The sequence below is a fragment of the Temnothorax americanus genome, unplaced genomic scaffold, assembly GCF_048541705.1.
Source record: "Temnothorax americanus isolate GAGA-0224 unplaced genomic scaffold, ASM4854170v1 Scaffold21, whole genome shotgun sequence".
In the NCBI taxonomy this organism is placed as follows: Eukaryota; Metazoa; Arthropoda; class Insecta; order Hymenoptera; family Formicidae; genus Temnothorax; species Temnothorax americanus.
In genome coordinates, this window is record NW_027509349.1 from 3,948,202 (window position 1) to 3,972,981 (window position 24,780).

Consider the following 24,780-nt stretch of genomic DNA (forward strand, 5'->3'; position numbering starts at 1 on the left):
ACTATCCTAACACGCACGATTTTCTAAGGCAATTAACCTCTCACAGACGGCCGATTAACGCGATTGATGTGCCGACGCGTACGACATTCCTACATGAGCACTATTTGGTAATTTGATACGCCGGGAACACGGAAGGCGCGAGACGCAACCACGAGCGCGGACATTACACTGAAAAAAGGCTTGGTTATAATAATCCAGGCTTGGTTAATGTGACCATTAACTAAGGTGAAATAGCTTGAACTAAACGTATAGGTGAATGTGACGAGATAATTTAGTTAATATTAACAAATAATTGTGTAATAAAACCTGATATATTTAGTAATTATTGGCAAAGATTGGTAATTATTACCAAGTAATGATAAATGTAACCAAACAGTTTAGTAAGTATAAACTGATAGTTTATTAGTGAGTGAGATGTTTAAGTCCCCAAATTAAAAGAAGATTTTCTAAATCACTTATTTTTTACAACTTTACAATGTACTTTCGCGGACACTTGAATTTTACGATGCACTTTCGCGAGTGATGAACTAGCGTGTACAAACGCTTGCATGGATCGACGTTTACTAGCGCGACTCAAATAATACGCCACATTCGAGACGAGGGTTAGGGACTCGGAACACAACGACCTGCTTCAACGCACACGGGCACGCGGACACACGAACGGGGCTGCGACGCGCACCGGAAAACGGTCGTCCGGTCGTCCGGTCGAGGACGCGATCGAGAGATTTCGAAGGGGGCCGAAAAAAATGAGACGGCCACAGCGGCGGCAACGAAAGGCGAGGATCCGTTCGGTTAGTTCGGTATCCGTGACGCGCAGCCTGCCCGACTGGCCGCGTGCAAATCGAGACGATCGACGGCGACGAGAACGACGACGACAACGGGATAAACGTGGCCGGGGCGATCTTCGCGATAAACGCACGCCGCACACATCAGAACGAGGAAGACATCATCGTCGTGATTCGACGAAACGCGCGAGACGATGCACCACAGTTACGACACTACCGCGACGCGGCACACGGCTCGACTCTACGTAAATTCGATCGAAACAAAGCTCTTGCCGCTTGCCGCAAGAACACGACCGTGCGTGCACGCTCACGTGATGCTCACGATTCGATGCGTGCAACGCTCTCGGTTCCCTGAAGCGCCACCGCTAACAAATGCCTGCGCTTCCGCACATAAAGAATAACCTCATTATTTAGTAATACTTACTAAATTACCAAATTGCTTACTAAATAATTGAGTAACTGTCACCAAATCATTTAGATAAACGCTTTTTCATACAATTCAGTACTAATTATCGAACTGTTTGTTATTTATCACTAAGCTATTTGTACTATATAATTTAGTTGGCTCAACTAAACGCAAAATTGGCTCTTTCAAAATGTTTATAATTATTACAAAATGTTTTGTTATTAATATCATATTCGGTAATAATAATCAAATATTTTAAAAAGAACTGTTACTAAATGTATCTCACAAGATTACCAAGGATTTTTTTTTCAGTGTACACGAAACGGACTCGCATTAACGGATTTCGCCACAAATTTATCACGATCTAGAGGCTCGCAATCGCATCTTTATCTCAATTCCGCGGCCACGATACCATCCGAGGCCCTTCGCTCTCGCTGTCGATCGCCATTCGATACGCGGTCTCAAGGGACCGTATGCGTCGCGATGTTACAACGTTTTTCCCGGACGAGAGCGCGCACCGGAGGGCGGCGTCGTGGCTTTACATCTCGATATTAAGTACTGCGGGCAACCTCACCGATGTGATGTCTCCTCGTAGGGCTCCTTGCCGTCACCTCGTACGAGGATCGTCGCACGGGGATCCTTCGGGGGCGCGCAACGGTCTCTCGTCGGCGTAGCGACTCCTTCAATTTGTCCCTGGGCAGTGGACGGACTTTGTTCTGGCCGGTGTGCCTCCGGTTTGACCTCGGGGCGGTGGCCAGCCACCCCGCGGGCCGGTATTGCGTAGAGGTAATTTGCTGAGGCCGGGTTTTCTCCAGGCGCCTGGGGCCCCGCTATCGGTGGCCTTGTCCATCGCTGCCTCATTCGCCGCACGCCTGCCGCGTTGCTCTCGCCGTCCGTGATCCCTGTAGTTTCCGCTCTCGCCACCCCTCTTCGGTCCTTGGTCCTCCCGGACCCCTCTCGTTATCGGCACTCCCTCGAAGATTCGCCGTGGTGTGGGTGAGGCGCCGCGCGCATTACAATTTATACATGAAAATAAAAGAATTGTCAAAACGCGGAAATGATATCAATTTTTGGCCTCTGGAGATCTCGTCGTCGCCTCTCTGGCTCGTCCCTAGGCGCAAATTTCCGCGCTTTGTGACGGCGGCGGGGCGCTGCCACGAAGCGGCGGGCCGCAACGTCACAATATATACATATATGGGCAGATCCATTACTTTTCGACCAAAGGTTGCGGGGGTGGGTCACCGTCTTTGATGCCGATTTTTTCCTCGAAAGTACACTAGAAAAGGAGATGATTTTGAAAATTTGCGCCCGATTTGATCAAATCCGGCCGCTGGAGAATTTTTTGAATTTTGAAAGAAGTCGATTTTTCAGTCATTTTCAAAAATTTATATCTCAGCTTCTATATAACTTAGAGACTCGTTTGAGACCGCATTCTTTTCTGTAAACCCTTTACTTTTAAGGAAAAAATTTGTCATTGGTTTACACTCAAGTCCGGCTTCACGGCGAGCAGCTAACTAAACCACTGTTTTAGAGAAATTTTGCCTATTTTTGAAATGCTGTCATATCTACAGTTTTCGAAGTAGAGGGTTGATCAGCAGCTGATATTTTTTGTTCAGGTATACTCTGAAGAAATCTACCCATTTTTTGCTTGATTGCTTTTATTTCGTTAAGTTATGGCCATCTAAAGCCGATCGATTTTCGAAAAATTGCCATTTTTAGATAACCAGAACTTTTTTCTTTCAATTCGAAATTTTTTGAAATTTTCAGGGAATATACTTTATTATATCCTTAAACAACCCTGAAAATTTCAATTTTGGAATAAAAGTGGTTTCCGAGTTATAAAGTTTTTAAAATGTTAACTTTTCGATTTAATATGACATTTTTTGTGGTTTTATCATCAATTTTGTAAATTTAATGTAAATAATTGATATTTTTCGGAAAATATATTCGAAAATAAAGAGCAAAACGGATTGTTTGAAAAAATTGAGGGAAAAAATTAATATTTTTTATTTTGATTTATTTGTTTAACATTTTTAAAAAGTAAATATTTGTTTATTTTTTTAATAATATGTTGAATACAAATTTCCAAATAATAAAATAACATTAAAAATAACAGTATTAACGTTAGTACTATAAACTTTGAACAATTCGTCCCGACAACTAGAGGAAAGTTGCAAGCAGTTTCTTTCTCTTACAATAAGGTGGTGAACCAGGAATTTCCGGATAAACGATCAAAAAGATCATCTATCCTGGGAATAGGATAAGAATCTTTTTCTGTAGTGGCATTGAGCTTCCTGAAATCGATACAGAATCTAATCGTTCCATCTTTCTTTTTAACTAAAACAGCTGGAGAAACCCAAGCGCTATGAGATTCTTCGATGACACCACGTTGTTTCATTTCGTTTAAAATCTTTTCTACCTCTTCTCGCATATGCAGTGGAATTCGCCTAGGAGCCTGTTTAATCGGAGAAGAATTTTTCACCTTAATAGCATGCTCAACGACGGAGCAATTTCCTGCAACCACATCTTCCGAAAAGACATCTTGAAACTCGATCACCAATTCAGCAAACTGCTCCTTTTGAAAAGCGTTGAGAGTTTCGGAATTTTTCTCAAAGAATTCCTTAAAAAAAAAAAGGAATCCCCCTATCAAAACTACAAATTCGGGAACAAAAAAAGTTTACTTGACTCTCTGACACCGTTTCCTCAAAAACCGAAGAGAAAACGCTTCTTACCCCTATTTTTGAAAGAAAGTCCGCTCCTAGAATACACTCGTCTTTTATGGCCGCTATGATTACCGGAAAGTCCAAAGAAAATTTCCCTGTTTCGATTCCAACCACCACTCTATGTTTTACAGGAACCGTTTCTCCCGTTGGATAGGTCAAGAAATATCTCTCTACAAGAGTGGGTGATTTCAAAGGACCTAACAAACCTTCCCTAAGTACCGACACATCGGAGCCCGTATCTATTCTAAAGACGCAAGTCCGGCCATTAATTCGGCCGCGAAAACAAAAATAACTAAACCCGCTACTTATCCTACTTAATTTCGCAGGGCCTTTGCACCCCTGAGCCGAACATGCCCCGCTGAGCACGGCTATTCCGAGTTTCCCTTCTCTTCGGTAGTTAGAGAAGGGCACTCCGACCGAAAGTGCCCTTGGGAATCGCACTGCCAGAACTCCTTTTTCTCACGCCCGAATCTCGTCCTGAAACCCGAATTCTTCTTAAAATTTGCAGAACTCTTTTCATCTTTCTCATTCCCCGCTGATTTAATTTCGTTCCCAGCTCTGCCTTTTCAGAGATCTCTACTTTCAAATTTCCGCGAAATACTATTCGCTTGGATGACTTTTATTGCCCTATAGCCCTCTCTATGGCGGCTTTCAACGAAGTTAATCCCTATAACTGAATAGTTCGTTTTACGAAGCCGTCAGAAAGCGCCGCAACGAACTGGGCGCACGCAATCTTATCCCGCACCTCGGTCGAGCATTCCGAATAAGCTAAACGCGCTAAACGTTCTAAATCCGCTCCCAAAACGGGCAGATCTTTTCCGGGTTTTTGTCTCCGATTAGTGAACTGGGTGTAAAACGTTTGAGACATATGCGCTTCGCCAAAACGCAACTCTAACCTAGTCTCTAATTCAGAATAGCGAAGGCTCTCGAATTCGGTTACCCCATCCAATACGGCACGCGCTTTCCCTCTTAAGCTCGAGGCTAAAGCCACGGTTCTCGAAGATTCCTCCCAACCATTCGCTTGCGCAATTAAATTGAATTGTGCTAAATATTCGCGCAGAGGAACAGTCCCGTCGAACGTGTCGGGCTTTAATTTATAACCGAGCGACGTCTCACTCGAACCTCCATACGCGGTACGCCCCGCACACAAGCCTTCGCCCGTGCCCATCACACGCAGCGGCTCGACCGAATTTCCGCACGCGGCGCGCCCCGCACACGCGCTCTCACCTGCACCTATCTCACGCGTCGCCTCATTCGAAATTTCGCCGCGAAAAACATTATTGGAGGGACTTAGCTGATGTACGGCGAGTTGCTCCTGAAGACGTGCTACTGCAGCGTCGCGTTCCTTCAGGCGAGCCTCCAACTCGCTGCGGAAAAGCTGTTGCTCTTGCTGCTCCAGCCGCCGCTCCTGGCGCAGCTTTTGAAGCTCCAAGTAGACAGCTTCGAAGGCACCCGCCTCTGCCTCTGTCGCTCCCGCATCCTGTGGATGGATCCCGCCCGCCTCCGTTGTTGCCGACGTCGCGGCCTGCGAACGGGTCGTCGGCGGGGTGTGCGTGGTCGTCATCCTGTTCGGGATACTGCGTTCGTCGCCTCGTATCCCGGACGAGCCCCCAAAATGTTACGCTCGTCGAGTAAGCTCGCCGCCGTAACACTATCGCGCACTCCACACTCGCGCACGTATTTCGCGGAACTCGCAAGAGAAAAGAGAACACAAAAGAACTTAAGAAATGCGTTTATTCCAAGCTCGTAAAACAGAACGCGTGCGGATTCCAAAAATCTGCCAGACAGAAAATCAATAAATCTATCAACAAACTCCCGTTGTTAAGGGGCGCGCTTCACAGCTTTCCGCGACTTCTCTACTCAGTGTCCAGCACGGGCGTAACAATATCTTGCGTACCCTATTTTTAAATCAGAATATATACCTAATCTTGTATGAAATCCCAAATCAGTGTTACTTTTGATATTATTAAATTCGAATTCAATAATGTGAAATGAAAGATCTCAATCGTCTTGAGATTATTCAATATAGTAAAGAGAACATTCATGCAAATAATGTATAGTAGGTGAGCAACGGGCACTCCGAGCCCAGGGATCTCGCTTGCGGTTAGCGGGGTCGAGGGGGGCTTCGCTGCCGCGGGGGGAGTGCCGTAAGCGGTGGGCGAGGGGGTCGAGGGACGGTGTTAAGGGTCACCGGGGGGGGGCTATGCGGGGGGAAGAGAAAACTGGGCGAGAGGGGGAGCGCGACGCGGGGGGAACATTTGGGTTAAGATTGGGTGTGGCAGGGCTGCCAACGGGGGTTCGGCGCGGGGCAGGGCTGCCAACGGGGGCTCGTTGCGGGGATTTGGGCGTTTTCCGAGGGGGCGCTCGCGCCGTTACCGACCGTTTTGGAGAATCGCGGGCCAATATATTTTTTTGTTTGTTGTTTTTTTTTATTCGTCGTCGTCGCTCGCGCGCGTTTGTTGTCCGAGGGGGCGCTCGGAGCGGCGCTTGCGCCGTTACCGACCGTTTTGGAGAATCGCGGGCCAATATATTTTTTGGTTTGTTTTTTTTTCTTCTTCGTCGTCGTCGCTCGCGCGCGTTCGGGCGCGTCCGAACTCGTTCGAACTCGTTCGAGGTCGTACCTCTGGACGTTTCGGGGGGTGGGGAGAACGACGCGTTCGAGGTGGTTCGTTTCGCGGAGGGGTCTCGCGCGTCCGTTTTCGTCGTCGTCGTTTTTTTTGTTACTCTCGGTCCGAAGGTCGTTTCGATGCGCGTCGCGACGGGCAGGATGTGGTTTTCCTGCCCATCCCGACGTATCAAGATCGATGAAGATGACTCATCTCTTCGTTCGATCGATTCGTACGATTCGCGATGATTTATTTAACGCGCGTTCGAACTCGTTTGCGGTCGCTCTCGTCGTTTCCTCCTTTTTGTTTTGCGGTTTTCCTCCTTTTGTTTTGTAGTTTTCCTGCCCATCCCGACGTATCGAGATCGAGAGAGAGAGATGACTCGTCTCTTCATTCGATCGATTCGTACGATTCGCTATAATTTTTTTAACACGCGTTCGAACTCGTTTGCGGTCGCTCTCGTTGTTTCCTCAAGTGTAAAATAAAATGGGGTCCGCCAATATTTGTATCCTCATTCGCTCCGGGGATTCTACCGATGCCACCTCGATATGTATGAGAGCATAATGAACTATTGCGTTCCGATTCAGGATAAAACGTGCGAGAAATAGCACACCTCGACGTGTCGACTTAACGAGATATCTGATTCGTCGTGAAATCGGAATCGCCGATCTCCGATCTCAACGGAAATTTCTCGATATTTATGATTACGCCGAAACATTATCGTGGCGGACTGAAGATGGAGATTGTTATCTTGATATCGACGCGTTAGCGGTGCAAATGTAGCATCAGCGACGCGTATTTGAGAATGAACGAGCGCCGCGATCACTCGTCCGCGGAATCGGACGACGAACTGCCTGTCGCGAGCCCATGCCTGAGTTTTCGTCCGATTTGGACGACGAATCGGCGAGGGTCGACACGTCGTCGTCGTCGTCAAACGCGCGCGCGTCGGTGGTAAGGGAAGACGCGCGATGGAATCTGGCTATCCATCATCTGCGAAGGGAAATCAGAGGGCGAAGCATTCGCGAGCGAAAGTGGATAGAGACGACGGTGGCAAACTCCGCTAGGGCAAACGATTATATGCGTTGCCTGCCCGTCGAGTATTATCTTTATTGCGAGACGGTGTACGGAGGAGAGAGGATACGTAGGATTCAAACCTACAGGTCTCGTCGTCTCTTCGCTCGAGTGAGATTCAACGTTCCCGAGGGTGAACCCTTCTGGATACGATGTGGAACGAGTGCGACGAGTTGCTCGCCGCGGACGTCCACGACGCGGACGGGTACCGCGCGTGGAGACGACGATGCGACGAGTGTCTCCGGTTCTTGCGGGAAAAGTGTCGAGTCGGACGCCCCAAGAAGTGAGGAAACACGGGATCCGTTACCAGAGCGGCGGCTCTAATAGCGCGATTGGAAGGTTTGAGGGAGGATCTGCATCGACGATTCGAATGCGCCGTGGGTGCCGGTTTGGACGGCGGAGGCGGCGGAGAATTTTCGTGGATCGAGATCGATACGGCGTTCCGACGCCGCGTACTGACCGGCGTTGTGACAAACTCGACGTACATCGAGCCCGCGCGAATTCTCGAAGACGCGAAGGGCACCGTGCTCGAAAAGGTGCGGGATAATATGACCAGACACGGGTGTCTGAATGTCAACGTCATATTCAACGGGGAATTCGTAGCAAACGTTAAGACCGATGTGAAAAGTTTTGCTACGCGGAACGAACAGCTCCTCCCGGGGTCCGATCTGGGCGAGTGGTACGATAGGCACGTGCGCGACGCGATTCTAATGCGGTTGGACGAATTTCAGGAACGCGACAGCGGATGGGCGCTGTCGCGAATACTGAATCTAATGGTGAACGTGAACAAATGTAATCCCATGCGCGTGGGATGTTGGATAAAAATACAGCTGGGTATAAGACTCAAACAAGCGGTTGTCAACGTGCGATCGGAGAACGACGCGTGTTTCGCGCGCGCGGTGGTCGCCGCTCTGTATCCTGCCGAGCGGCACGCGGAACGATGCGGCTCATATCCCGATTAGGCGACGGTGCTGAATCTCGACGGGATCGATTTTCCCATTGATCTGAAAAAAATCGGAAAGTTCGAACGTCAGAACGACGTATCGATCAACGTGTTCGCAATTCGGGACGGAATTGAAAAGAAAGCTAAGTTCGGACGGGGCGCCGACGACAACTCGATCGTGCCTCTGCGGTTGATCGACGATAAGAGGGACAGGCACGTAAATCTGTTGTATCTGCGCGATACGCTGCGCGGCGTCAACAGGGGCCATTTTGCCTAGATAAAGAATCTGTCTCGATTGGTGAATTCGCAATTGACCGCGAAACGGTGCGCGAAGCACGTTTGCGATCGGTAGGTGAAAAAAATGAAATGAAATGAAATAAAATGAAATGAAATGAAATGAAATGAAATAAAAAAATACACAAGAAACAAGGAAAAAGACGAGGTGTTATTTTATATACGCATAGTAATCGCTCGCATGTTATTTCGCAGATGTCTACACTATTTCTATGCGCAAGAAAAGTTGGCCGCCCACAGCGTCGACTGCGGCCGAATGAACGACTACGCCATCCTTCTCCCGAACGAGAACGACAAGCGGCTTTCGTTCGACAATTACGACAGAAAGAAGCGACTTCCCTTCGTGGTGTACGCGGATCTGGAGTGTGTTTTCGAACAACGGGAGAGGAAAAACGTCTAAGGGTGTGCAAGAACGGAAAGATACGCTTATCAGCGTCACGTACCGTTCAGCCTAGGCTACTATCTGTGCTGCACCTACGACGATACCGCGTCCGCGTACAGATGTCGTCGCGGCGAGGATTGCGTTTCGTGGTTCGCGTTCTCGCGCATCGCGCTAAGAATAAATTTTCCACCAATGTAGCGATGGTAGAACTTACGGAGGACGAGAAGCGCGAATTTCGGCTCGCGACGCGCTGTCACGTGTGCGGGAAATCGTTCCAACCCGAGGACAAGCGCGTGCGGGATCACTGTCACCTAACCGGACGCTACAGAGGTCCGGCGCATTCTCGTTGCAATCTGAATTACAGAAACGTTTACGTGATTCCCGTGTTCTTTCACAATCTGTTGGGTTACGACGCGCACTTCGTCGTCGAGAAAATCGCGAACGAGTTTGAGGGCGGGGTCGATCTGCTGCCACTCACGAAGGAAAGTTACATATCTTTCTCGAAGACCGTTAAGGAGACGCAGACCGACGGGGGATGCGATCGGTACGTGAAGCTTCGATTCGTGGACTCGTATAAATTTTTAGCGGCAAGTATCGAAACCCTGGCGTCTCCTATCTGAACAAGGACAAGCTGAGAATCATGCGTTCGGAGTACGCGGATTTGAGCGCGGAGGATCTCGATCTGCTCACTCGCAAGGGAGTATTTCCGTACGAGTACGTCGACAGCGTGGACAAACTGCGGGAGACCGAGCTTCCGCCGCGCGAGGCCTTTTACAGCTCCCTGACCGACGAGACCGCGAGGGAGAGCGACTACGAGCACGCGACGAAGGTCTGGCGACGTTTTCGCGTGCGAGATCTCGGCGAGTACAGCGATCTGTATCTCAAGACCGACGTGCTTCTTCTAGCGGATATATTTGAAAATTTTCGGGACGCGTGTTCGGCGAGTTACGGGCTCGATCCCGCGCATTATTACACGTTGCCGGGGTACACGTGGGACGCCATGCTGAGGTACACCGGCGTGCGTTTCGAGCTGCTCACCGACATCGACATGGTGCTGTTCGTGGAACGCGGAATACGCGGCGGCCTCAGTCAATGTTCGCTTAGGTACCAACAACAGGCACGTACCGACGCACGACTCGTCCCAGCTCACTACGTATCTCATGTATTACGACGTGAACAATCTGTACGGCTGGGCTATGAGCGAATCGTTGCCCTACGCGAATTTCCAGTGGCTCGACGACCCTGAGAATTTCGACGCGACGACCGTGCCGGCGGACAGCGACGTCGGTTACATTTTGGAGGTGGATCTCGAGTACCCGCGAGACCTGCACGACGCCCACGCGGATTTGCCGTTGTGCCCGACGCGCGACAAACCGCCCGGCAAGCGTCAAGAGAAACTGCTCGATACTCTTTACGACAAATCGCGCTACGTGACGCACTATCGAAACCTGCAGCAATGTCTGCGTGCAATGTCTAGGTATGCGTCTGACGCGCGTTTGTCGCGTGCTGCGATTCGCCCAGTCGCCGTGGCTTCGCGTCTACATCGAGTTGAACACCGCGCTTAGGACGCGCGCGAGCAACGAGTTTGAACGGAATTTGTACAAACTGATAAACAACGCCGTCTTCGACAAGACGATGGAAAATGTGCGCGATCACGTGGACGTGCGTCTCGTGACGCGATGGGACGGGAGATACGGCGCGGAGGCGTTGATCGCTAAGCCGAACTTTCACAGCAGGAGCGTCTTCTCGGAGAATCTGGTGGCGATCGAGCTGCGAAGGCTCGAGGTAAAATTGAACAAGCCTATCTACGTGGGTATGTCTATTCTCGAGATATCCAAGACGCGTCTCTACGAGTTTCACTACGAATGTCAGTAGGATAGCAATGGGTACTCCGAGCTCAGGGATCTCGGGTTGCGGTTAGCGGGGTCGGGGGGGGGGGGCCTCCCTGCCGCGGGGGGAGCGCCGTAAGCGGTGGGCGAGGGGGTCGAGGGACGGTGTCAAGGGTCACCGGAGGGGTGGCTATGCGGGGGGAAGAGAAAACTGGGCGACAGCGGGAGCGCGACGCGAGGGGAACACTTTATGTAAGGTTGGGTGTGGCAGAGCTCCAACGGGGGTTCGGCGCGGGGCAGGGCCGCCAACGGGGGCTCGTTGCGGGGATTTGGGCGTTTTCCGAGGGGCGCTCGCGCCGTTACCGACCGTTTTGGAGAATCGCGGGCCAATATATTTTTTGGTTTGTTTTTTTTCTTTGTTGTCGTCGCTTGCGCGCGTTTGGGCGCGTCCGAACTCGTTCGAACTCGTTTGAGGTCGTTCCACTGGACGTTTCGGGGGGTGGAGAGAACGACGCGTTCGAGGTGGTTCGTTTCGCGGTGGGGTCTCGCGCGCCCGTCTTCGTCGTCGTCGTCGTGTTTTTTCTTTTTTACTCTTGGACCGAAGGTCGTTTCGATCCGCGTCGCGACCGCGGGGGGTAAGCGCGGTCGCGCGGAGATGGGTACACGGATTTGGGAAAAGGAGGGAAACAGAAAGACAAAGCGCACAGATGAGATACGCATATAATTTTTTATTTATTCAAAAAATAATACGAGCGCGTTTACATTGTTTCGCTCGCGCAAATATATACATTTCGTAGACGCGACATCGTTATAAGGATTGGAAACAAAGCGCGGCTATCTCGCAGTCGACGATGTTGTCAGGATCGAAGAAATCGCTCTTCAGTATCGCAGTTTGAACCGAAGTTTCCATTTTCATCGCGGCGGCGGCTATCTCCCGATAGCGCGAAAACTTTGCGTCGACTTCCTCGGTCGCCGCGCTCAGCGCACGGACGACGCGATCCACGCAAAATTGGAGATCGTACAGCGTGGGCAGGGTTTTGCGCACCATCATCACGCGAGCCAGGTTGGGCAGCTCCATACGTACGATCGGCCCGTTGTTGATCACGCCGAATCGCAGTGTCATCCCTCTGATCGACATCGGCGAGGGAGTGGGGTGAGTTACGTCGGAGAGAGCGCTTTCCATGCACGAAAATACGTCGCGTTTACGCTCGACCAGTCCTTTCCACATGTCGAGCATCCGGGAGATTTCCCTGCTTTGTTTGTCTCCCAGGGCGTTATCCACGTACGAAGGCAATTTGATCGCGATACCTATGGCTATGTACTTGTAACCAGTCGTCGTCAGCAGATAACGCGTCGTCAGGATGCGCACAGGGGGCAGTTCGACGGTCTGGTCGGTGGAAAGGCGAAAGTTGGAACGAAACTCCTGATGATAACGACAACGATCGTCCTCGACGGGCGCGTCGGTGGGAGGATGAGAGCTGCGACGCGACTCCTGGCGACGAGGAAGATAATGGCGATCGTCCATCGAACTGATCCTCCGCTTTTTATTGCCGTTGTCGTTCGCTTCCGAATCCGCCGTCTCTGTAGGGGAAATACTCCTCGGCGCGGATCGATCGGCCAACGTTGAGAACATTTCGCGCCGCGGTAACCGTTCCTTTCTGATTTTTTTCCGACGCGTCGTATTCGGCCGACGACGCGACACTGATGCTTTGAGAGGGACACGTCGGTATAAGTAGGAAAGATCTGACTTATGTCGCGCGTGGCGTGGTGTGGGAAATTTGCGCGGTCCTCTACTTCCTTCGGCTGATGCGGAGATCGGAGAGCCGAACCCCGGTGTCGTCATCGTTCCAATAATCGCTCGCCGTCGACGTTAGCGGGTTATCGTTGAGGCGTACGATTCGATCGAGGAGATCGCGCAACTGCTGCAGCAGTTCGGCCTTAGGGCAGACGATATTCAGCATCCGCAGATCGAATTTACCGGCCGACGAGACGGTCATCGTAAATTCGTTGAATTTGTAGAATTGCGTCCGAGTGGTGAAGTACAGATTGCCGTCGATGTAGCGGAAGATCGACGTCACGCCGGTCGGTATTCCGGGAAACGTCACCTCGAGAGGCGTAAATTTGGCGACTTTCTTGCTCTCGTGGCATTCGTCTATCTCGCCCACTGAGTTACCGTTGAACACCACGAAGGAACGTCCTCTGTGGGTGTTCACCGCTCCGTTGATCAACGTGTTTTCGAGAAATCCGAGTTCGTGCAGGGTCTTCGGCCAACCTGGCCGCAGACTAAATTCCGGATATTGAACCAAGTATACCAAATTATCTACGAATACCACGAGATCGCCGGACGGGGATTGATAGGCGGCGGTCACGCGCGTGTAATTGTTGTGAAGAAAACTCATGTGATTCGAGAGGGTTAAAGGTCCGTTGTACGTCCTATACCGTCCAGATCGATCGACCAAACGTAACGCTTGTACGAGATGTACATTCAATTTTCTAAAATCAATATCCCGTTCACGCGATCGAGGCTGCACAGGTCCGGCGACGGCGGCGGCGGCGGCGGCGGCGGCGGCGGCGTCCGACGCGGCGGATTGTTCACAATTTTTTCACCGTACAAACGTTGAATGTCGGCGATGTCGTTTTGGTCGAGCTTCACCGGATACTGCTGGTCCGGCTGTATCGCGAACATCACCGATGTTTTGCGCTCGTTGTGCACCAATCCGAGGGAGTGGTCGATTTCGTGCGTCAGCGTGTAATGCAGGGAAAACTTATCCGCGGCATGTTTGTTGACGTAAATGTGCCACGGCTCGTCCCCGTCGACGTGCACCTCGGAGACGAACCCCGCTTGGTCCGTCGGGAAAGACGCGTGGGCGAGCACGTTGCCGGGGCCGTCGAATTTGTCCGAGCACATTGCTCCGTTTACCTTGGTATTCGTGTTATAGTGACGTAGGCGTCGCCAAGATATTATAATGTCGGCATTCGGCGTTTCGAAGCGTTCGAACGTCAATGCCGAATGCTGCGACTATAGATTGAACGCCGCCCGCGCCGTTCTCAGCTCGGTCCCGTCGGCTAAGTGAAAATGCCCCGTCAAGTGCGTCTTCGGCCATTTGGACAGGCTCGCTTTTGTTCCGTGTTTCAGGATGTCTCGGAAACCGCATCGCGGTTTTCTCATAAATTGCAGCGTTTCGTTGTTGGGCGTTTCGTCGCCGCGGCGCCGGGTAATTCGTAGTAATTCTGAGGATCCTCGAAGGCTTTGCGAAGAACGTCGTTTCGTCTTTGAGCCGGAACCGCGTCCACGTCTTTGGACAGATATCCGTATTTCTGCAGGTAGTCGAACGTGAGCGCGTAATTTTCGTCCGTAATTGTGGAATTGATGCACCCCGCGGCGATAAAACACGCGGTTAACGCGATTATGCGCGCGAGCCGCATCGTCGAGAGCGAGAGAGAGAAAGAAGGTGTAACCGCGATGACGGCGCGTTGCGGTTTGAGCGCGATCTGAATGCGAACGTTTACGCGATGACGCGCTCGTTAGCGACAACGCGGATAGGTGGCGGGTGGCGGCGTGGCGGGGGGTTTCGGGCGTGAAAAAAAAATGCGTCGAAGATCCCGGCGGATGAGTCGGCCCGATGGGGAAAAATTGCGTCAACGATTCCGGCGGATGAGTCGGTTTGATTAAAACAAATGCATTAATTATTTTCTTTGATGCGTATTTTCCGTCTATTCATATATTTTCCTCGACGCAATTAAATGCTATTCTTAGTATATTTTTCTGCCGCAACACCCCCTTTTTTACCATATATAAAAACTCGATACTAGACTTGGGCGTAGTCTATCCGCACTTTTCGAGTGAACTCAAGACGATGGAGAAACTTAACGATTTAAAAAACGTGTGTGATGTATTACATAATCACATCACAGCCCTGACAAGGGAGGTTGAGGATTATTGCGACACGCTGCGGCAGTTGCGGCAGCGCTTGAAGAGCTTAACGGAAAAGGTGCCTCCCTGTCTGGAACTTATCGATCGCGTGGACGATGACGCCGTAATGCTCGAAAAAACGTGAGTATCGCTTTCAAACGTGAAATTGTTTCTTATGATATAATCAAACGATAAATTTTATATTTATGTATATTTATATTTATTTATACAAGTATTTATATTTATTATTCATATTTATATTTATTTATATTTATTAATTGTATTTTTTGCGTAGGACCATCATGACTTCCTTGGCGAAAAAATCTCGCCACCAGATCAAATTGTTTGTGACGAAACTTCGTGGGATGCATAGGAACATCGCGCGGCTGGACTCGCACGAAGAGGCGAGTCGTCACGAGAGAGACGACGACGAGGGGGATCGTTCGATCGAACGGTTCGTTCGAACCCGAATAGCCAAGAAACAGTGATACACATCAACGACGATGTCCCCGTATGTTGGGCCACCCAATGTCAAAAAAGGTGAAATACGATATATTGAAAAAATTAATTAAATGACGGAAGTTTATGTACAATTATATAATATTGTATTACAAATAAATATTAACAGTGAAAATAAATGTTTTAACGATATCGCGTTTTCTTCACCGCTCCCTTCCGCGTACTCAATCTGACGCTTGGCATTATCGCTCGCTCGCGTTCCTAACCGCACCTCGCGCTGGAGCGTCTCAGCGTTTCCGTTCGTTTCCTTGTCGCGCTATCGCCCCACCCCCCGTATCGCGCTCTTGCTTTCGCGCTCGCCGTTTCTCTGTTTGTCGCGTTAAGATGTATCGCGTTCCCGCGACCGGCCATTGTTACGCGCTCCCGCGACCGGCCATTTTCGCGCGCTCGGTAGCATACATATAATGTATACGTATATAAATACGGAGGTGGTATGCGAAAAGAGGAACACCGTTTGTCATAGATTTTGCGTCGATCTTTATTCGATAAAATATAGATAGAAGAATATATATGATACAATATATGGAGTAAAAATAAACGATTAAACACAATATGTATGAAATAAAAAAACGAGCAACGCAAGAAGATAAAACGATTAATACATTAAAAATGAAAGTATATTAAACTAGTAATATATAACGTTTTTTTTACACAAATTTAAAAAGTATTTAAATTCGCGGAGTCGATGCTGGCGAAACATTCGCGTCGCTCGATCCACCAATCGCGCAACTTCATCACGTTCTCCATGGCGCAGCACCGTTGGTGACGCCGGCGCCGGCAGCGAAACGCGCGATCGGCGCGAAGAGACTCCAACCGATCGACGTCCTCGTACTCCGCGTCGACGTCGCCGAGAATCTCCTGCAGCCATCTCTTCTTCTCGAGACCTTTCACGTAGATTCGCGCGTTGGGCGTCTCCTCTGTCTCGCGCAACTCGTCCAGGTTGTCACGCACCGCGCGTCGAACGATCGTCTTCGCCTGCCGATAGTCCGTGTCGCCGTCCTCCCAACGAAGGCCGTGATGGTTCGCTATCAGCCAACTGGCCCTCGCTTTCTCGGAGCTCGTCAGCAGATTCCAACTCATCGGTGCGCGAAACACGTGATGCGCGAGCACGCGCGTCTCGCTTCGCAGCACGGCCACCTCCTTCGCGACGAATCTGTCGCCCACCGTGAATCCTTGCAGGTTGACGAAGATCGTCGTCGTCGTCGTCGTTGCCGCTGTTGCCATTGCGTCTGCGCGCGTTGGAAAAAAATTAAAGAACAGACGTTCGTTTAAGTTGCTCGTTCCTAACAGAGTCTGAGAAACGATGGAAGGAGCCCGCGAATTTATATATTCCTCGTTTCCGGGATAAAAACACGCCCACAATCACATATTTCCGTTTCCCGGATGAGGTATCCTCGCAATCGCATTTTCAGTTTCCCGGGATTTTTCGTTAGATAATTTTGCGCACCACGTTGGTCAGCGGACTGTACTCGATGACGCGATCGTGAACAATGAGACAAAAAGCTGTGGTTTTCGGCGGAACGTTTTCCTTGTTTTTGAACTCAATGCGCACGTCCACGGTGGCGCTCTTCACCGATTCGTTTTGACGGGAACAATCGATCACCGCGAGCGGAGCTACCTGCGCGAATTCGCGCGGAGAGAAGAGCGCGTCGTCGCGACCGTTCCCGTAGTACGCTCCTCGAAATTTCGCGTACATTTCGTACAGCACGGCGAACTTGTTGCTCTCAAAATCCACGTTCACGTCGTCGTAGGGATAGAATTCCAAGTTGAGATACAATTTCACGTTGGCGAGCGCGCAATAATCGAACCTCGAGGCGTCGCCCGCGAATTCGTTTCGCCGTCCGGTCTGCAGCGCGAATATGACGTATCGCGGCTTCTCTAATTGCGGCGCGGCTTTCACGGCCCACGAATGCTTGGTCGTGCTCTGCAGCAGGGGAAATTCGTACAGATCCCAAGAGCGAAAGCCCGCGCTCAGAAATCGTCCGCTCTCCAACGTTCGCAACAGCGATAATTTAGTCACGTCGTTCAGCGCCATGTGAGGCATACGCCATTGCACTTTCAACAACGTAATTTTAGGATTCTTGGCCGGATCTCTCGGCACGGTCTTCTTCGGATCTACGACGCAGTTGTGGTCGCTACGAGAGCGTATCAGGATAAGCTCGTGTCGCGCGTTTATCACCACGCGTCTGTAGTCCTCGCAGAAACCCAAAAGAATATTCAAAGGTACGCAAAAGTTGAATTGATGCGACGCATTGTTCAGATTCGATTCGCTCGTCGGATAACTCCATCCAGCGTTCTGCAGTTTTCTGGCTCGTTCGACGGTCAGCGACACGTAGTTCTTTATCGTGCTGGTTATGACGACGTTTCTACACCGGTCGATCTCCACGCCGTCGAGCTCGTATCGAATTTCGTCGAACATAAACGCGACGCAGTTATTGACTAATTTCGCGTATTGTTCCTCATTCGTCGCGCCGTCGTCGTTGAGTCGTCCCTCGACGTACAGAAAACTGTCGCACGGCAGCGTATACAGATCCTGCTGCTGTATGGGTATTCGTATCTCGTCGTTGTGTCCGAACGTCGTGTTGACGTACGGGTTATACGGGTGAGTCTCGATTCCGACGATGCGCTCGTCGGAGATCGGCTCACCGCCGATACTCATCAGGATGTCGGCCATGATTTTTCCTCTCGAGGTAGAAACGGCTCGACGGTGACGCGTTTCTCACGGCGAGACCCAGCGATCGTAGGAACCTGATGTTGGCGTCGCTGAGAACGGCTCTCCTTCCTCCCCCGCCTCTTCTCTTTCCCGCGTTATCGATCTCGTCGTACAACGGGCTAGCTCGCTCGTTCGCACAATTCGCGCTAAATCCGTTCAGAACGAGCATCCCTCCTTTCGCTCTCTCTTCGGGGATACGCGCACACACACACACTAACCGTGACGACGACGTACGTGCAGTCTGATTGTTATCTCCTCGCCGCGAAAGTCGATCAAGCAATCCTTCTGATCCACGACTCGCACCGTGATATCGGTAACGTTTCGCGCGACGATCGGAAGGTAAATGATCTGCGTCGGGGTCTCCGACAGTTTATATCCCGGTGGAACTTTCGGCGCGAATTCGTGTATCGCGTGCACCGAGCGTCCGTTGCTGTACGCTCCCGCGGTGATGCTGCACTCGATGCAAATTATGTTCACGCTCATGACGTCGACGGGTCCGTCATAAACGTACCATTTGTTCGGTTTTAGAATACGATCTTTCGAGAAACCCAAGAGAGAACCGATGTTGTTCGGTTTTGTAAAATTCACTCGGTAGGCGCACTTTATCTCGCTCCTCATGGTATTCTCGTTGGCGCGAAGAGCGAGTACTCTGTCGCCACCGTCGTCGTTCTCGTACACGTCATAACCGTCACCGTCGTCGTCTTCGTTCTCGTATACGCTATAAACTTTGTCGTCGTCTTCGTCCTTCTCTGTTTGGTTCTTTTCTGTCGCCCGTCCGGCGTCGTCGGTCCTCGGTTTTCCTTCTTTTTCTTTAATTTTTTTTCTCTCGCGACGTTCGCGATAAAGAAGAGCGGCGCGCAGATATCTGCTCACGGCTCGCAGCTCGTACGATCCTTCCGGAACGACGATTCTCCGGTCGTCCTCGCCGAAGTAGAAGTGATTGTTCGCGGACGTAACGTTCGGTATCGAATTGTACGTCTCAAAAGTCGCCAAACCCAGCTCATAATCGCCGTCGCTCAGATCCAAAGCGGGAACGTGACTCGCCGTGAGAACGCTGCTGGTCCCGGTCAACGTGAAGGTGCGATTTCATTGACGCTAGAAACCAGCGTCAAATGGGGTCACGTGACTTTTGGCGTCAAGAAAATGTAGTGGGGGAAAAAGTTCAGACCGTTCCAACTTTTTCAACGTGCTACGAAATTCAAAGGTTTAACGTGTTTGAAGTTATACAATGGGTGACATCAACGAGAATGAAGTAAGTAATATATTAATATTATATGGTAGATATGGAATATTTTGATCATTCTTGTGGATAAATATGCTGCTTTTTAGGGTATTAATAAGTTATGATAACTCTACATTTTAGGTTATAGTTGGATATATCTGCAAATATATGAGTGATTAAAATAACTTTTGTTGAGGGATAGAGCTATGTTTGGATTAGTTGGCTATGTTAAATAATTAATAATAAACAATTAGTCATGTTTGCATATATAAACAATTTCAATGGAATGGGCTAGCAAACAAAGCTCGATTTTAATGCTTAAAATCTTATATTACAAATTCAAAACATTTAAACATTTCGGCTCTAAATGTGGCATTTATCAGTGATAAACAATTATAACCTTGGTCGTTTTAATTTTTCTTAAACGACCAAGGTTATAATTGTTTATCACTGATGAAGACCACATTTAATGCCGAAACGTTTGAATATTTTGAATTTGTAATATAAGATTTTGAGCACTAAGATCGAGCTTTGCTAGCTAGTCCATTTCATTAAAATAATAATTAATAATAATTTTTTTTTAGGAAATTGCAATGGTGCAGACATGCGGGGTTTGCGAAACAATTTGCAACGTCGCCGATGTGGACGGCCACGCATGTCTGGAGGGATTTGGGTGTTATGTCGATGAGGCGACACGCTATTTTTACCCGCTTTTAAGTATATATTTTATCTACTATAAGTACATTTTATTACATTGTAGGTGTATTTCACTAAAATAATAATTTTGTTTGTAGATGATGGAAAAACGTGCCTACGCCGTGCCTACATTGACGGCGTAGAGCAAATAGTTGAGGTCAACATTGGTGCAACCTTCAACCAGCATATACGTAAGTTATGGATTAATTGACACAATAATAAACTCTCCTGCTCCTCTACAATAAAATCGAATACTTTTTCACTTAATTTTAGTTGTGGCAGGAAATTGCCAATTAGCGAACTCCAGCTGTCAATCTAAAGAAAATGCTGTTGGCAGTAAAAATTTTAAAACTCCTTCCAAAAGAAAGGCCTCAAAGAAATTGTCGGTAGAAGAGGAAGAACATTTAATTTTGGCTATCCAACATAGAAGGCCTCTGTGGGACATTAGTCAACCGGTGGACCGGAGATCCAAGAAAACCCGGAAACGACTCTGGCAAGAAGTTGCTGATGAATTGAATGGTAAATAAATAAATATATTATACAGTTGGATTAGTTGGATATGATAAAATCTGATTTTTCTAGGTGTACTCGACGCAACTGCTGTACAGCAGAAATTTAAATCATTACGCGATACATATCGCAAAATTGTCCAGTCAGAGCAGTACCTTCCGAGTGGATCTGGGAGGAATGAAAATGAGGACCGTCACAAGTGGAAGCATTATAACATAATGGAGTTTCTTCGTGATACCAGTCTATCGAAGGAGTAAGTAACTGATTTATGTTATTATTATAAAGTAATGTTCCTGGCACAACACAATAGTAGACATCAGTTTCAAGATCAAGTACAAATTACAAATTCTGTATGGCATGGACAACAATAGCTCTCTGGTAGTATAATGGTTCTGTTATTATTATTGCTATTATTTGAAAATTATTTAATAATAATAATAATAATCCAACTATATTTATTTTTAATTTATTTATTATTTATTATTATTATTAAATTATTTTCTAACAATAGCAATAATAATAACAACCATTATACTATCCCAGCTACTGCATATGTTGTCCATGTCAAACAGACTTTGCACTTGATCTTGAGGCTAACTACTCAACCAAATTTCTAAAATTGCTCATTCTTTGTGCCAGGAACATCATTAGACAGCGATAAAGTTACTGTAATTCCACAATTTGTTTCTGTAATTTTTACTTTGTTCATTTATTGTAGCACGTCGAGTAATATTCCTAGCACAGAGAACGAGCTATTATCGGTGGACCAGTCAACTTCTCAAGTAGAAAGTCCGATTGACATAGATCCAAATGACAGTAGTAGCACAGAAAGTATGATCATTGTTTTATTATTATTTTTTTTTATATCAACTATAACTAATATAAAAATTTGTTTGCAGCGCCAACCTTATCAAGTACTTTTACGAGTGGAAAAAGACGAAGACTCAATACCAATTCCACTATTAATAGCAATATTTCAGTTGGTTCTACGAATCCGTTGGATAAACTAATCCAAATTTTTGAGAGACGAGAAAAGGCGCAAAATGTTGCACCACCAAATATAGATGATCCATTCGATGAGGTAGATCATATGCTACAAACAGCAGCATTACATTTGCGCAAAATGTCGCCTCAACTACAAATGCGAACTCTACATGATATTGTCCAAATGACCTTCTCCAGACTACAGGAAGAAAGGAATAATAACTAAGTTTTTTTCAGCTGGATGTTTTAGAAGATTCCGACAACACATTTTATATTTTTTTATACGAGCATAATTATAAAATTTTTTTATTTTTTTATTTTAACAAAATAAATAAATCTATAGTTATATAGACTTCTATAGTTATATAATATATTGTTTAAATTTTTTTAGATCTTTTTATTTTTTTCTTCAAAATATGGATGTAGTTGCGTATATTATGACGGTACACGTGTAATACATATTTAAAAAGCGGTATAAGAATAATTTTATTAATATAATATAAATAAGTATTATTGTAGTCTACTTATGATTAATTAAATGACTTATATATACCATTTTGATTGAATTAAAATGTCAAAAAAGTCAAACATAATGATGATAATTTTAATTACTGCTATTGAAGATACTGCCAGGGTATAGCACCCTCGCCGTTAAAATAATCGCAAAATTCATTCCTGATGTTCATGGCATCTCGAGAAGAATTGTTAGTGCCACAATTACCAAGATCTCTCAAGGCATGACTACTACCAATTTCCTTCCTCCAATTTCCAGGAATAAAACCACTAGGTCCATCGTGATCAATCATGTCCGCAGAAATATATTCGTTTTCGTCTAAATCCTGTTTTCGAAGCCAATTATGAATGCAAATAATGGCCTGGACAATTTGCATTGTATTTTTTACCGTAGCATCAATAGGCTTTTTCAATATTCTCCATTGACTCACAAGAATTCCAAAAGAATTCTCGATTGTTCTACGAGCACGACTGAGGCGATAATTATAGATGTTTTTTTCGTGATTAAGTCCTCCTTTTCCTGGATATGGTCTTAGCATGAAATCAGTTAACTGGAATGCTTCATCGGCAACAAGAACATATGGCATAGGATCACCATCGACCGTGAGTTTCTTAGGTTCTGGCAGTCCCATTTCTCTATTATAAAATTTCTGACCCACAATAGAATCTCGGAAAATTCCGCCATCACTACGTCTGCCATAAGCTCCGATGTCGGTGAACGTAAACATGTAGTTGGCATCACATATTCCGAGCAGTACAATGCTATGATAGTTCTTGTAGTTGTAATATAAAGAGCCAGCATTATGAGGACACTAAAACAAATGGAATTATATAGCTAGCTCGCCAGTTGCCATTATTAGATAATGTCAAATAAAAGAAATACCTGAATAGCAACGTGTTTTCCGTCAATTGCGCCAATGCAGTGATTAAAATTCCAGCAATCTTCGAAATCTTGTGCGATATTGAGCCAATCTTCCTTACTTAATGGAAAAGGAAGCACTTTTTTAGCAAGGCAATCCCATAATGCTGCACATGTCTCGGTAATAATGTTTGACACTGTCGTAGTTCCAACAAGATATTGATATGACATGGAGTTCATTGAATCACCAGTAGCCAAATATCTGAAAAAAAGATTTTGTATGTAATATTGTCCTTATGGAAAGAACACGTTCGATTTAACATATCCAGCTTACCTTAATGTCAGAGATAATCGTGCTGCAGCAGGTATGGGATCTCGAGTCACAGTCTGTTTTGTGATATGAGGTGCAACCAAATGCAGCAGGTCCTCAAATTGCGATAATGACATCCGCATATAGTTTTTAAACTTAGGGTTATACTTCGATAGAGTTGGATATATTGCGTGGTAAAACCCATACTTATTTCTCAATCTAAATATAGGATGTAACCAAAAACGCTTTTTTGTGTAGATCCGTTTCTTTTTCTCCTCTGAGTTCGTCCGCAATATTTCATGCACAATGACAATTAGTAGCATGTCATTCAGGAGTTGTTCCTCTTGAGCATTATTCAACTGCCTCGCACGTTCTGTCACCCATGTACGATATTTCTGCATGAAGGCCATTATGTTCAAAATACTCAGACAAACATAACCTTGTTGGGGACGAACTGTTATCGCAAGTCAAAAGCGGCGGTTTCACGACGCGCACGTTTTGCCGCTTACTTCTCCCTCCATCAGACGAGCGTCAAATTTAGTCACGTGACTATATTTGACGCTGGTTTCTAGCGTCAATGAAATCGCAGCTTGAGAGTCAGCGACATCGCGGGAGAACGTCGATCTTCCGCCGCTCCCCCAATCGATCTCGCGGAGAAATCGCAGGCACAGCTGCTGGCAGATTCTCTGATCGAACGTTTGGAACGCGCGACGATTGTACGTCACGATCGCGCTTTCGCCGCCACCGTCGTCGAAATACCGCGCGAGATCCCTCGGCAGACGGAGATTTCCAAAGGCGTCAAAATAGATCGCCGAGTTCCCTTTTTTCGCGTAAGCGACCCAGTGCGTGCCCGGGCCCACCGCGTCGTCGAAGTTCACGATGCCGCACTCCGCGCGTCGCACCCTCGTCGGCAGAGCGTCGCGCATAAACACCCTGCGGAAGAACGGCACGCGCAGGCGACGCGCCGCTCGATCGAGCTGCTCGTCAGTCGTGACGCCGTACGGAGATAGACGCGCTAACCTCGACTTCTTACGCGAGGTTTTTTTTTCGCCGACTCTCCTCGCGCCACTTCCGCGCTTCTTATACGGCGCGAGGTACAACCCGCGACCCTCCATCGCGCGATTGTGTCGCTGCAATTTGTCGAGTTGCTTCTGCGCCGCTTTGTTGGCGCTCACCGCTTTGGCCACGCCGGCCGCGCCACCGATCAAGGAACCGAGAGCGCCCAACATCGGTAGAAAGGAGTAGTGGATATAAGGGAGTTCCAATCCGTGGGCTCCGAGGGGGGGTGAGGGAGAGGGGGGTATTGGATTACGCGGGTGGTGAGGGGGTGAGGGGGGGGGGTATCGGATTACGCGGGAAGGGGTGAGGGGGTGAGGGAGGGGGCGGGGTATCGGATTACGCGGGGGGGGGGAGGAGGGGAGGGAGGGGAATATCGGATTACGAGAGAAAGTGAGGGAGGGGGGGTATCGGATTTCGCGGGAGTGAGGGAGAGGGGGGTGTCG

The 24,780-nt window shown here is 48.0% G+C and overlaps 3 protein-coding genes across 4 annotated transcripts; 2 read left to right on the forward strand and 1 right to left on the reverse strand.

The window, feature by feature from the left end:
- The first annotated feature begins 9,410 nt into the window (after positions 1-9,410).
- Positions 9,411-11,085, forward strand: LOC143897664 (uncharacterized). The gene is made up of 4 exons (XM_077406470.1): positions 9,411-9,754; positions 9,796-10,266; positions 10,328-10,590; positions 10,688-11,085. Exons 1-4 carry the CDS (start codon positions 9,411-9,413, stop codon positions 11,083-11,085), a joined length of 1,476 nt encoding a protein of 491 aa, XP_077262596.1.
- Positions 11,086-16,900: 5,815 nt separating this feature from the next.
- On the reverse strand, positions 16,901-18,145 carry LOC143897665 (uncharacterized). Its single transcript, XM_077406471.1, has one exon. It carries the CDS (start codon positions 18,143-18,145, stop codon positions 16,901-16,903), a length of 1,245 nt encoding a protein of 414 aa, XP_077262597.1.
- A 1,122-nt stretch (positions 18,146-19,267) lies between these two features.
- LOC143897674 (uncharacterized) lies at positions 19,268-21,946 on the forward strand. Of its 2 annotated transcripts, none has more exons than XM_077406489.1 (7): positions 19,268-19,436; positions 19,991-20,123; positions 20,201-20,293; positions 20,376-20,621; positions 20,685-20,865; positions 21,331-21,443; positions 21,512-21,946. In XM_077406489.1, the coding sequence occupies exons 1-7, from the start codon at positions 19,413-19,415 to the stop codon at positions 21,820-21,822; spliced, it is 1,101 nt and encodes a 366-aa protein (XP_077262615.1). In that variant the 5' UTR covers positions 19,268-19,412; the 3' UTR covers positions 21,823-21,946. The 2 variants fall into 2 exon arrangements, with proteins under 2 accessions (XP_077262615.1, XP_077262616.1); XM_077406490.1 differs by having other exon boundaries at positions 20,385-20,621.
- The last annotated feature ends 2,834 nt before the right edge of the window (positions 21,947-24,780 follow it).

Coding starts and splice junctions, on each gene's coding strand:
- LOC143897674 (XM_077406489.1), top strand. CDS start 19,413: ATGGGTGACATCAACGAGAATGAA. Junction 20,124..20,200: donor CTATTTTTACCCGCTTTTAA/GTATATATTTTA, acceptor TTTTGTTTGTAG/ATGATGGAAAAACGTGCCTA. Junction 20,294..20,375: donor AACCTTCAACCAGCATATAC/GTAAGTTATGGA, acceptor ACTTAATTTTAG/TTGTGGCAGGAAATTGCCAA.
- LOC143897664 (XM_077406470.1), top strand. CDS start 9,411: ATGGTAGAACTTACGGAGGACGAGAAGCGCGAATTTCGGCTCGCGACG. Junction 10,267..10,327: donor ACCGACATCGACATGGTGCT/GTTCGTGGAACG, acceptor TACCAACAACAG/GCACGTACCGACGCACGACT. Junction 10,591..10,687: donor GACGCGCGACAAACCGCCCG/GCAAGCGTCAAG, acceptor TGCAATGTCTAG/GTATGCGTCTGACGCGCGTT.
- LOC143897665 (XM_077406471.1), bottom strand. CDS start 18,145: ATGGCCGACATCCTGATGAGTATCGGCGGTGAGCCGATCTCCGACGAG.